Raw genomic sequence first — 12,191 nt, forward strand, 5'->3', positions numbered from 1 at the left:
CTCAGATTTTGAAATCAATGAAGAAAAATGAGAAAACGCAGGAGGTAGATAAGTTTTTTTCTTCTAGGACAAAAAGGGTTTAACACAGAAACTGCTTGGTCTAATCTTACGCGGGGGGTTTCCGTGCGACGGTCGGGCCGGTCGCGGGGTTCGGCATCAGGAGAGCCCCGAGCTGTGCGCGCTGAACGGGAGGCGGCGCCGCCCCCAGGGAATGGAACGGATCCAAGCTGAGCCGGACCGAGCCGAATTGATCCGAACGCAGCGAGCGGAGCCGAGTTTCGCCGAGCCGCGCTCCGCCGAGCGCAGCATCCCGAGCAGGGCGGGCCGCCGGGGCGGGCTCGGGTGGAGTCGGGGCTCTCTGAGGCTCCCTCTCATGATCCTCTCTCTACCGCTCCTTCCTCCTCCCGGTATTCCTGTTCTTTCTCTCTTTCCCCCATTTCCCGCTCTCCCCAAAGCCGGCACCTTTCCCGCCCTTTTCGGCCTCCCCTCCCGTCCCCCCCCCCCCCCCCACCCTTCCTTCCTCCTCCCCGTATTCCTGTTCTTTGTCCGCAGACCCTCCCCTCCTCTCCCTCGCAAACCCGACCCCCACTGCCCTGTCCCTATCCCGCTCCTCCGTTCTATTCCTCTTCTCTCCCTCCTCTGTGCACCATCCCTCTTCCCCGCTCCCGGCCTTTCCCTTGCCCTCCCGCTTTCCTCCACAGCCCGACCTCCCTCCCTCCCTACCCTTTCTCATGCCCTGCTAGCCCTCTTCTCTTCCCGTCGCTCCGTTCCTTCTTTCCCCGCAGCCGCGGGGCCGGGAGCGCCGGAGAATAAAGCCCAGAGGGCCGGAGCCCGGCGCCCCTGGGCCCTTGCGGGAGTCCCCGCACGGGGCCGGAGGCTCTCGGCGGATCCCCCCGTGCCGGTCAAACCCCGCCCGGCCCCGCCGGACCTGCGGCTTTGCCGGCATCGCGCTGAGAGCGGCCCCCGCTCTGTGCCGTGCCGTCCGTGCCGCGTCCCCGCCGTCTCTGCCGCTCCCTCTCTCTGCCCCTCGCCCGTGACAGCGAGGCTGGGCAGGAGCTTCGACCCTTCTGGGGGCTGCCCCCTTTTCTTGTTGCGGCAGAGTCCCTTTCGGGGGGGATGTACATGTGGAAAGGGATGGAAGCAAGTGCTGGGCTGCTGTCCAGGGCAGTTAAGACTCGTTCTGTGCCTTCTTTGGGGGCCAGGAAAAAGGGATGAAGACTCGGGGCTCTGGTGTCATTTGGGGCACCCTAAGGTCCCTAGGAGAGGGAGGCACGCTGCGGCGGAGGAGCAGGTGGGTGGCGAATGAGGGGGGTCATGCCGGGTGCCGTCCCCCCGAGGGGGGTGTGTAGAATACTACATCCTGTCAAGTGCTTCGTTTTTATAGGTATTGGTAAAAATAGGAATTTGTCTCTAAATTCATTTGGAAAGAAAGCCAGAGCAGCCCCAGGTGTGAACTGTGAGGATAAGGAGGGGCCGGCTCCTGCCGGCGGCTGTTTTAGGGGCTTTGCCTCAGCTGATTTTACAGGGAGCTGCTGGAGAAGAGGAGTTTATGGGTGGCTCCTGGGGCTGTCCTTGGAAGGACGGTGACAGCTTCGGACAGGGTCTGGGGGATCACCTGGATACGCACTTGGATACCTGGAGCATTGCTCAGAGGAGGTGCCGAGGGACAAACCTTTGTGCCAGGTAGCGGCAGCCAAACAGGTGAGCCCATGTGCATTTGTAGCGGGGACATTTCTCCTTTCCCTTTTAAATTTCATCTTGCCAATCCCTCCCCGGTGCTCCCAGAAAAAAAAAAAAAAAAAAAAAAAAAGAAAAAAAAGAAAAAAAAAAAGTATTTTGAGTAGGAAAGAAATTCAAATTGAGGGTAGCGACTTGTCTTCCATTATTGACCGTGTCTGAACTGGTGGGGGATCCCCTTTCACGTGTGGTTTTGAGGGTATTGATTGAAGGAAAAGCTGCCTTTTCCAGGATGTTAGGGGTATCCCAGGGGTGTCAGGGAATCGACAATACACAGCCCATTGTTCTATTTGTAGTTCACCTCTACTTCTTATATAATTTTTCTGCTGACAAATCTTATGCTTAGCTCGAATCGCAGTTCTGCTGTTTCTGAGGCCTGCCTTTTGCAGCTTTCCCAAAACCCTCTGGTTTGAAAGATTCCCACAACTTGAGGGATTTCATTTGAGGACAAGCCCTTCTTTTCTGCTCTTACAGGGGCTGAAACTGAAGGGGAGAACACATTTATTTGCCCTTGTTGAAGTGAGGCGAGCACCTGAGTGTGGCGTAAGTTCCGGGGGTTGAATTGAAGGAGGCTGCAGCTCTCGCAGCGTTTGAAGGGTTGGGATCGGGCTGTGCCGCTGCATTGGAGGGCGCTTCTTGTGCCCCTGGCCCGGCAGCCAAGGCTGTGGCGCGGGAAGCTGCTGGCGTTGCCCGGGGAGCTGCCGAGGTGGAAGGGGACCTGGGCGCGGCCGGGCTGGCGCGGGACTGCCGGAGCCGCGCCGGAGCGAGGCGTGCGGAGCCGAGGGGAGCTTTGCCGGGCCGGCGGGCGGGAGAGGCGGCGCGGGCGCTGCGCCGGTGCCGGCCGGTGCCGGCCGCTCCGTCCGCTCCGGGCGCGGGGCTCGGGCGCCGCCGGGGCCCCCTGGGCCCGGTGCCGGCCCCGCCGGGCAGGGGGAGCGGGCGGGGGGCTCCCGGCGCGGCGCCGCCTCTGCCTGCCGCAGGAGCCGCTTTCCTGCCGGGAGCCGCGCTCCGCCCGGTGCCGGCAGCGCGGCTTTTCATTTTCCGAAGGTCCTTGGTGTAGCGCTTTGGAGGTGGTTCTTAGGAATTGATTGTATCGTTTTATTTTGTTCGTGCTTGGTGTATGCTAAGGGACATGGTGTACTTCTTGAATGTTATGGTTCTTGGTTCAGGTGCTGATGGCAAGGATTTATTTGGATTGAGTTTTGTTGTTGGATTTCATTTTTGTGGAATTTGGTGGATTTTTTTTTGTTTTGATTTGTTTTGATTTTTTTGGTTGGGTTTTTAAATAATATTTTTATATTATAAAAAGATAATTTAAAATTCTATATTTTAAGGTTTACAATGTTTTTTTTATGGGTCGTGGCATGAAGTAGCGGTTAGGTTTTTAATTGGATTGTGGTGGCTTTTATTAGCGTGAGTATGTAGTGTTCGTTTTGGTGGGTTTGAGGCAGTGTCCTGTAGTTAATTAGTGAGGTTTTTGTAATATTGGTCATTGCATTATTGTTGATTGTATTATAGAGGTTTTATTCATTTGGTATGTTTGATTGTCGTGTATGTTTTGTTGTTGCAGAGAATCTGGGAGATATTGTTTATGGTTCCATTTATCTTTTGGCTTGGTGTTTATTTCCAGGTGGTATTTTAGTTTTGAGGCATTATGGGTTTATTGAGTTAGGAATCATTTTTTTGTTGTTGTTAATTGAAGTTTTTTTTTTTTTTTTTTTTTTTTTTTTTTTTTTTGTAGTTTGATGTATTTGGTTGCTGTTTTTTATTCGTTTTATTTTTGGGAACATGGTTGTTTATATGGTGGATTTTTTTCGGTAGTTATTTTATTTGGGTGGTGATTTTTTTGTTTCTTAGTGGTTTAGATTTTTTTATATCGGTAATTGGTTTGGTGGTTTTTTAAGTTTATTTTATAGCGTATTGGGTTCTCTTTATGAGTTAGTGTTGAGGTAGAGTTTTTTTTTTGTTTGTTTTTTTTTTTTTTTTTTAGTAACGTTCAGGGTCTGTTGTAGGGTTTGGAGTTTAGTAAGTTAGTTGGATTTTTTTTTCTTTTTAGTGGGTTTTGTGATTTGCTGTGTGGGATTGTATAGGTTTTTTTTTTCATTTTTGTTTAATTTTTGTGATGTGATAAGAATTGTTAGTGAAAAGAGTGTAGTGTGGGTTTTTTTTGCTGGTAGTTGGTTGGCTGGTGGAGCCATTCTAATATTTTTGGACGGTATGGGTGGGAATTTGTTGCTGTTTGTATTGGCATTTTAGTTTTAGGTATTGGATCTTAAATGCAAAATTATAACTATAACTATAATGTAAGAAAACAAATCTAGAAATATAAAAATGGGAATATAAAACTTCCATTTTAAATATAAATAGAATACATATAAATAGAACATGTAACATAAATAATATTATCTATCACCGTAAGATGTTCTAATGTTTGATATAGAGTATTTTATACTCTATAGAGTATTTTAGAGTATGTTTATATAAGTACATATGAATATAGATTATACATATAAATCAAATCCATAGAAAATATCAATCTAGAAATGTATAATTAATATATGTAGATAGATATAAAATACAAAATCATAGAAATTGATACAATACATAATGGATATTATACTGTATATGTCTTATTATACCACATGACATGTCATATATTTTATATATCTAAATATAGTACATCAATATACTGTAATATAATATGTAAGAAACTATAAATATAAATATCAAAAGCATAAATAGAAAAATATTCAAATATAGTTTAAAATAAAGGGGTTTTTAAATTTTTCTATTTGGTAGTAGGCAGGGCTTTTATTATAAAAATTAAAAATAGAAATAAAATAAATTAGAAAGGGCTTCTTTGGTTTTTATTTGGTTAGAGGCAGGGTTTTTATTTTAAAAAATATGAATATACATTTTATTTTGATATAATTCTAAAAATAGAAATAGATAATCAATGTATAAAGATAGATAAAAAATATAAAGTGTAAATAAAAATAAGTAATAGGAAGATATAGAATATAAATAACACCATCCATCAATCTACATTTACAATGCAAATTTCAATAGAAATGCGAAAAACATAGATAAATTTAAACACAGTTTAGAAGAAAGGGGTTTTTTTTTAGGTTTTGACTTGGGTAGAGGCAGGGGTTTTATTATAAACAATATAAACCTTTTAGAAATATCAATCCAAATATAGAAATATGTAATCAATATATTAAGACATGCATAAAAATATAAAATAAAATAAACTTTAAGTAATATGAATGAATGTAAGAAATTATCAAATTATCATTATACATCAGTATACATTTTAAATCAAAATGTGAATATAAATATAAAGAATATAAAAATAATATAGATTGAAATATAGCTTAAAAGGAAAGATTTTTTATTTTGGTTCTTATTGGGTTAGAGGCAGGGTTTGTTTTTTTTTTTTTTGGTCGGTGTTTTTCGGTTTCGTGCGGGATGTTTAGGGGCATTTATTGCAGAGGATGTTTTGAAGGGGGTCGCGCCTGTTCTTCTTTGCGCGCCTTCCCCGCCTGCAGCCCCAGGGCGGGCGGCAGTGCCGCCGCCTTGTGGCCAGAGTGCAGTAGTGCAGCCCTCGCCCGAGGTCCTCCCGCGGCCGCCACCTTGGGAGTGGGTTGTCGCGGACTCGCTTGACCTTCCCAATATGGCGGCAAAAAAGGCGGGAAAAAGGAGGACCTCGGTCTGTCTACTGCACTGCCTGCACGGCACCCTGACGCCGGCGCCGCCCCGCGGGATTTTTTTCGCTTTTTCCCGTGTCGTGGCCACGGATTGTGAGCTCAGCGGCTGCGCGGGCGGTCAGGTTTTGAGCGGGCGCCGACAGGCATCGGCAAAAACGCCTCTCCCTTCCGAGGGCCTCACGCGGCCGCCATCTTGAAAGTGTCGCGGCGGCCGGGACACTCTTGACCTTCTCAATATGGCGGATAGAAAAAAAAAAAAAAAAAAAAAAAAAAAAAAAAAGCGGGAAAATCGTGGTCCGCGTGCTGCACTGCCCGCGCGCCACGCAGGGGCCGCCCCGCCGGGATTTCCCGCGGCCTTGCCAGTACTGCGGACACGGGCTGTTGCCACACTTGCGCCGCGGGCGGGTGGGTTTCAGGCAGCATTTTTCTTTTAAATAAGAGATCGTTAATATTAATATCATAGAGCTAGAATTTGGTTACAGGCAGGGCTTTTATTTTAAAGAACAGAACTATTTTTGCAATATAAATATAGAAATGTATATTAATATAGCTGGATATATAAAAAGATAAAATATAAATAAATAGAAGTCATAGGAAGAAGATATTTAATATAGAATCGAAATAACATCATGCATCAATATACATGATAAATGGGAATGTGAAAAGTATAAATATGAAAGATAGTTCTAGAGAGTTTAAAAGAAAAGGATTTTGGAGGGGTTTTATTGGGTTAGAGGCAGTGTGTTTTAGTTTGTGTGCGGGTGGTTTTGGGCCATTTATTTTTCAGGATTTTTCCAAGGGGATCGCCCCTGTTCTTTTCTGCCTCCCTTCCCTCCGGGCGAGCGGCAGCCCCCGGCTGTGGCCGGCGGCGGTGCTGCCGCCTTGTGGACAGAGAGCGGTACTGCAGCCCCCCCCAGCCAGCGCCCTGCCCCTCGCCGCTGGGTGCCGGCTGAGGGGGGAAGGACGGCTGCCGAGCGTGGGAAGGGCGAGGCGCGGGAGCGAGCGGCAAGCGGGGCGGTGTCTGTAAATAGAGGGGAGGGGTGAAGGAGATTCGGGAGAGCAAAGGGACCCGATGACCGAGAAGAACGGCAGCGGCGAGGGCGGCCCGGCGGGGCCGCTTTCGGCGGGCGGCGGAGGCGCGGTCGCAGCGCTCACGGGCCGGGGGCGGCGGGCGGGGGGCGAGCGGCGTCGGAACAGGGCTGCACTCCCCTTTCCCGATCCCCGCGCGCGTCCCTCTCTAGACGCTGGAAGCGACCGCGTGCCGGAAAATGCCGCCGGGGCGGCGCGCAGGCGGCGGAGCGGGGCCCCGGCTTTCCCCGCCCCTCCTGCCGCCATCTTTGGAAGGTCAAGCGAGCCGTCCCCGTCCCGCCGCGTCGCTGTCTCGTCCCGCCGCGTTCCCGCCGCCTCCCCGTGCTTCCCCGCCGTCTCCACTCTGACACGATCCGCCCCCGTCCCGGACCCCCTCCGCTGCAGGGAAATGCAGGAGAACGCGAAAGCATCGGGGCAGAGCAGCCGCTGGAGGTGCCCGAGCCGTCTCCCCCTTGCCCGCAGGGCCGGAGTTGCCCACCGCCGGCAGCTGACAGGTACGCTGACAGCACGGGCGGCTCCGGCACGCTTTGCCTCGCTGTGTTCCGGTGCCGTGCTGCTGCGGGAGGACGGGGCCAGCGCTCCAAAGGCCAGAGCAGAGCGCTGGCGAATGGGAGGCGAGGAAGGCTTGGGCTAAGGATGGATTGCAACCGGGCTGCCTGTAAGTGCGCAGAGAGACCTTTGTCATCCACGCTGCCAAAAGGAGCACCTGGTACACCCTATAGGTGTGCCTTGTGTTTCACGTGTTTTCATTTCCTGTTTGTGTCATCCCAAAAAGCAGGGACGGAGCAAATGGGACTGGTTCCCACTGTTGCTGGGTGAAGGCTTTTTACAGGCTGCTGTATTGATGTCATCTTTTTTTCACCCCAAGTTTGGCTTTTCCCATGCTTTTCCCGTAGCTGCTGCATTGGGTGTCCCCAGGAGGGCTGGGTTCCTCAGCAGGGGTCTTAGGAGTTGCTATGGATTCTGATTTTTCTGAAGCTGTATGGAAGTGTGCTAGCGAATCAGCTCTTTTCTCTCCTGAGAAGCTTTCCATCTATGTCCACCCGTGCGTCTCTGTGTTTTAATCACGTAGGCGGACGCGCTGAGGTTCTTACTTTCTAAGCCAAAAGCTGAAGCAGATGACCGTTTGCTTTGTGTGTGTGAGGAGTGGCATTTGTGCTGGAGAGCTGCGGTTGGGAACAAAAGATGGACTTAATGTGCTCTGGGGACGGGCACGGGAGGAAACGCACAGAAAGGCAAGGCAGTGATGATTGCGGAGGAGAAATGAGAGGTGGTTGCTTCCGATCCGTGGGGACTTTCCTTGGGAGTGATCGATCAGAGAGCGTATGGAAGTAGAGAGCATCTTCTGGCTGCTTCTGTTCTGTAAACTTCTCCCTGGCTTCACAGGTCCGTGCTGGAGAGTGGGAGAAGGGTCCCTGCTGGCTGCCGTGTCCTGGGTGGGCACAGAGCTCTGACCTTGGCCAGATGGGCTGGTGAGTATTGAATCAATCCCTGCCTCCTCGTGAGCAAGTTGTTTGAAGGAGTTTGAGGCAGGGACGGCTTTTAGCCGGCTGCAGTTCGGTTTCTTTCTCACAGGTTTCCGGGTGTTTTGATCCTGACGTCGCCAAAGCCTCAGGTTTGCTGAATTGGGGCTCCTACCTGTGTGACCCGTGAAATGTCCCGGAAGCTGATCGATGTCTTCCTGCTCCCGCTGTGTTCATTTGGGCTGTGCTTCAGGCTTCTCTCCCTGGGCCCTTGCCGTTGCCGTATCTCTTGGATGCCGTGCAGAACGGAATCAGGCAGCCAAGCCTCAGGTTCACCTTCTCCCTCACCCTCTGCGCTGCTCGTGTGGCACAGCAGATCCTGAAGCCAGGTACTGGGACGTGCTGCGTGTGTCACTGCTGGGGTGAAAAACAGAGCCCTGGGGAGTGTCGATCCCCTCACCTGCTCTGTGCTCGTGCGCTCTTGCCTGAGCTTTTCCTCCTGGGCAAGAGAAGGGGAGGGTGGGCAGCAATGGGAATGCGCCTCAGAGCAAAGGCCTTCTGCAGTTGCCGGGCTGTTCTCCCAGCTCGGAGCGCTGCACGCTCACTGACTGCAGCTTCCAGGAATTGTCGTCCGTGCTTGTGGATTGGGAGCGCTGTCCTCCTCCACCATGCCAACCTTTTCTCTTTACAGAGGAGCACGTGTACATAAGGGTAAAGAGATTCCTTCTGTCACACCGGTATTTGGACCTGAGGAAGGTACCAGGTTTTCTCCAGCTTTTCTACAGTTTTGATTTTGAGGTAAGAGTCCCATTTTAGGTACCCAGTAATTCTTCAGAAATGTATTAGAAACAGCCGCAAAAATACAATGAAAGCTCATTCTCCCACGGGTAGTTAATTAGAAGCGTCTTTCTTATGTTTCATGTAGGAATTCAAAATGTTATTTCTGTGAGGTTTTTGTTGTCTTCTTAATACTAGCGCACAAGGAGTTGTGCTGTGTATGCTCTGTGAGCACAAGAAAAGAATGTTCTGCCCCGGCTAGCTACAATTCCTCTTTGAGTTTAGGCTAGTAACTTTGAGTTCAACTGAAGTATTTTAGAAACAGCAACTTCTAAAATTCCATTTCCACTGCATGTTTGGGCTGCAGACTGACTGTTCCCAATGGATGTTAGCGATTAAATTTGATAGGAATGGAAAATTGAGAAGTCCAGAAGAAGCTGTGGTAATTCCTGAGCTGGCACTCAGAGGGAACCGGGGTTTTGTGCTCTTAGGAGCATGTATCCTTTGGAAATGTCTGAATGTCTGACGGTGGTATTTTTCTTTATGGCTTCCAGTACAAAACAGCACGAGTGGATCCTCAGATTTCTTGGGGAAGGGCTGCGTGACAAACATTGCTGTGAGCTCTATGTCTACCAGAGGATTTTCCGGGTCATTCTTTCCTTTCTCAGCAGTCCTTTGTGTGACCAGGGCTCCCAGGTAAGAATTTAAAAAGAACAGTTCCCAAATACCCCAAACCACAAAAGCTTGTATGGCCTCAAGATCTCAAGTACAAAACAGAAAGGAGCAGCTGATTCTGCCTTGGTCCTCTTGAAAATCTGTTCCTTGTTGGTTTTGTGGATGTGTGGAGGGGGAAATAATTTAGGTTGTGTCTAAACCAGTCCCATCCTTATCCCCCGAAACTGGGACCGGTTCCTGCCATCGTGGAGCCTCACGTGGGTGCCGTGGTTTTGCTCCTGCAGTCGGGGTCTTTTCTTTTTGGGGTCTCTATTCCCCAGCCAGCACGTTTGTCACCTGCACAGTGCTTCGGCAGGAGGGAAACTCGCCTGCCGGGAGCTCTCAGGTTTGGGAGCATCCACCCTGAGGATTTCAGGTATCAAAACCTCGGACAAAAAGAGAAAATTGTCTTGCTACCTGAATACTTCTTGTAAGAGCAGCACCTGTGGTGTGAAGCGTTGAAGGGAGAATGTCTTTCCTTCTCTGGAGTTGCTGAGAACAGGCGGTGTTCATTTTAGCTGGAAGTTGATCGGGTACCAGCCAAATTGCTCATTTTATTTTAGATAATCAGATCTTGGCTGTAAAAGAACAAGTTGCATTTTCTGTTTCAGAGTCCTATTCTGGAGATACGACAGAGTGCTGCCCGTGTCACCTCTAGAGCTGCCCATGAGCCGATAGAGGATCACAGCCTCCTCTCGTGGGTCCTGCACGGCTTAGAGAAAAGGTAACCAGCCAAGTACGGGAGACATGGGGACAATTTCCTGTCCACGGCTGAAGAATGACGTGGCTGAGGATGAAAGCAAGGGGGACAGACCTGGAGACGGGGGCACCGAGGGCTGCACTGGCAGAACTTGCTGAACGCTGAGGTGTCCCTTGTGTTTTTGAGAAGAGAATCAAGAGGCTTTCAGGTGGTGGTGGGAGGGACGATGGTGGGGGGGCTGTGTGATTTGGGAATCACTTCCTTGACAAAGCAAAAGGACACCTTGTGCTGGTGTCTTTAGCTTTGAAATTTCAAGCAGCCTCAGTTCCCATCCTGTCACAGGACCTGCTGCACAGGAAGTGGCACAGTAATGGATTTGAGCTGTCTAGAACGTTACTTCTCCTCCCCTTGCCTCTCCCTGACAAAAAAAATCTCTTCTGCAAGCACAGAGTGCCCTGACAGGTTCAGGCAAGTGCACCAAAAGTGCCCTAGAATATGGTCCCCTGTAGGAGATGGACCAGCTGCTGGTGAGGATCTGCCTTTCAAATGTGGTTTTCTTTTCTTTTTTTTTCTTTTTGTTCTGTTTCATTTTGTTTTTCAGGTTTCTGGAGAACCAGGTGATAAATAAAATGATTTCCTTACTCCATCCTTTGTGGCTAATAAATTTAGGAGACAAGAGAGAAAACAGGAATCGATCCCAGATGCTGCTGTTGAGATGGGTATATGATCTACCTGTATATAGATATATGCGTATCTATCTATATCTGTGTAGTGATAATAATGGGAGTTTTTATGATACGTTGCTTTACTGTCTTCTATTTTTAATAAAGTGCGATTTTAAGTTATTAGGTATAACATTTTATTCTGCTTATTGGCTAAAGTAACATTTTCTTGTATTTTATTGGTATCAAGTCATGTTAATCATTAATTGGTAAGAGTTTATAATGAATTATTAAGGTGTGAATATTGTTCATTAAGGTACGTCTTTTTTTTACTGTAGGTATTTTCATGTGTTCGTATGGGTTTTTATGTTAATGATTTTGGGTTTTTGTGTTATGAATATATTAGTATTTTATTAGGGTTTTTTTGGTTAGTTTACTTGTTTGGTGTGTAGATCACTCCTGTTAAGTATGTTTATCTATATATGTTTTAAAATGTAAGTTATAAATCTACTTGTTAAGGATTTTTGTAGAGTTCTATGTAAAAATTTAAATCGGTAGGGGAGATAAAAAGCAGTAATTATTAATAAGATGAGTATTTTAGTTTTTAATAATGATTTAAGTTATTCAGCGATGTTTTAATTTTTGAAAATATTATTTAGTTATTTTTTATGTGTGATTGATTAATTTTTTAAAAAAAATTAGTAATGTTTTTGTAAATTGATTTCTTGTGATTTCATCAATTTATATATTTTTAAAAATGTTTTCTATTTATGATTGTGTGTGAATAATAAAAAATGAACAGTTGTTTTATTTTGTAAGGTAGTATGTTTAAAGATGTTCATATTTGGCAGTAATTTATTTAACGTTATACATGTGTTATTGTTTGATTTGGTTGGTTAATAAGTAAGTTCATTTGATGTGCTTCAAGTGTGAGTTGTAGTTATTTTAGGTGTTAAAAGAGATGTAGAACTAATAGAATTAGGTTGTTAAAAGGTTGTACGATTTTGATCCTGAGAAGTAAATTTGTGTTGGAGTGATTGGGTATTTTTAGGTGGGTGTTCTTTTTTTTTTTTTTTTTTTTTTTTTTTTTTTTTTTTTTTTTTTTTTTTTTTTTGTTTTGTTTTTTTTTTTTTGTGTGTTTTGTTTTGTTTTTTTTTTTTATATGTATTATTGTTATGTTTGGTCTTAGTGGGTTAATTGTTTTAAATTGTAGGTTTGCTGTTTTGAGGTAACTTCTTTGTGGTTTGGGGGTTGTTTTGTAACTAAATATTGTACAAGTATTTGTTTGTAATGATTTGAGTAATTTTACTTTTGGTGGTTTACCTGTAATTTGGGGTATGAG

The 12,191-nt window shown here is 46.7% G+C and overlaps 1 protein-coding gene across 1 annotated transcript; it reads left to right on the forward strand.

Moving 5' to 3' along the window:
- The first annotated feature begins 211 nt into the window (after window positions 1-211).
- Window positions 212-10,655, forward strand: LOC128789727 (uncharacterized). The gene is made up of 10 exons (XM_053945892.1): window positions 212-319; window positions 1,591-1,701; window positions 2,212-2,280; window positions 6,918-7,027; window positions 7,920-8,005; window positions 8,090-8,148; window positions 8,250-8,385; window positions 8,688-8,794; window positions 9,328-9,469; window positions 10,099-10,655. The coding sequence occupies exons 1-9, from the start codon at window positions 212-214 to the stop codon at window positions 9,376-9,378; spliced, it is 837 nt and encodes a 278-aa protein (XP_053801867.1). The 3' UTR covers window positions 9,379-9,469; window positions 10,099-10,655.
- Window positions 10,656-12,191: the final 1,536 nt, after the last annotated feature.

The sequence above is a fragment of the Vidua chalybeata genome, chromosome 6 (genome assembly GCF_026979565.1).
Source record: "Vidua chalybeata isolate OUT-0048 chromosome 6, bVidCha1 merged haplotype, whole genome shotgun sequence".
Lineage (NCBI taxonomy): Eukaryota > Metazoa > Chordata > Aves > Passeriformes > Viduidae > Vidua > Vidua chalybeata.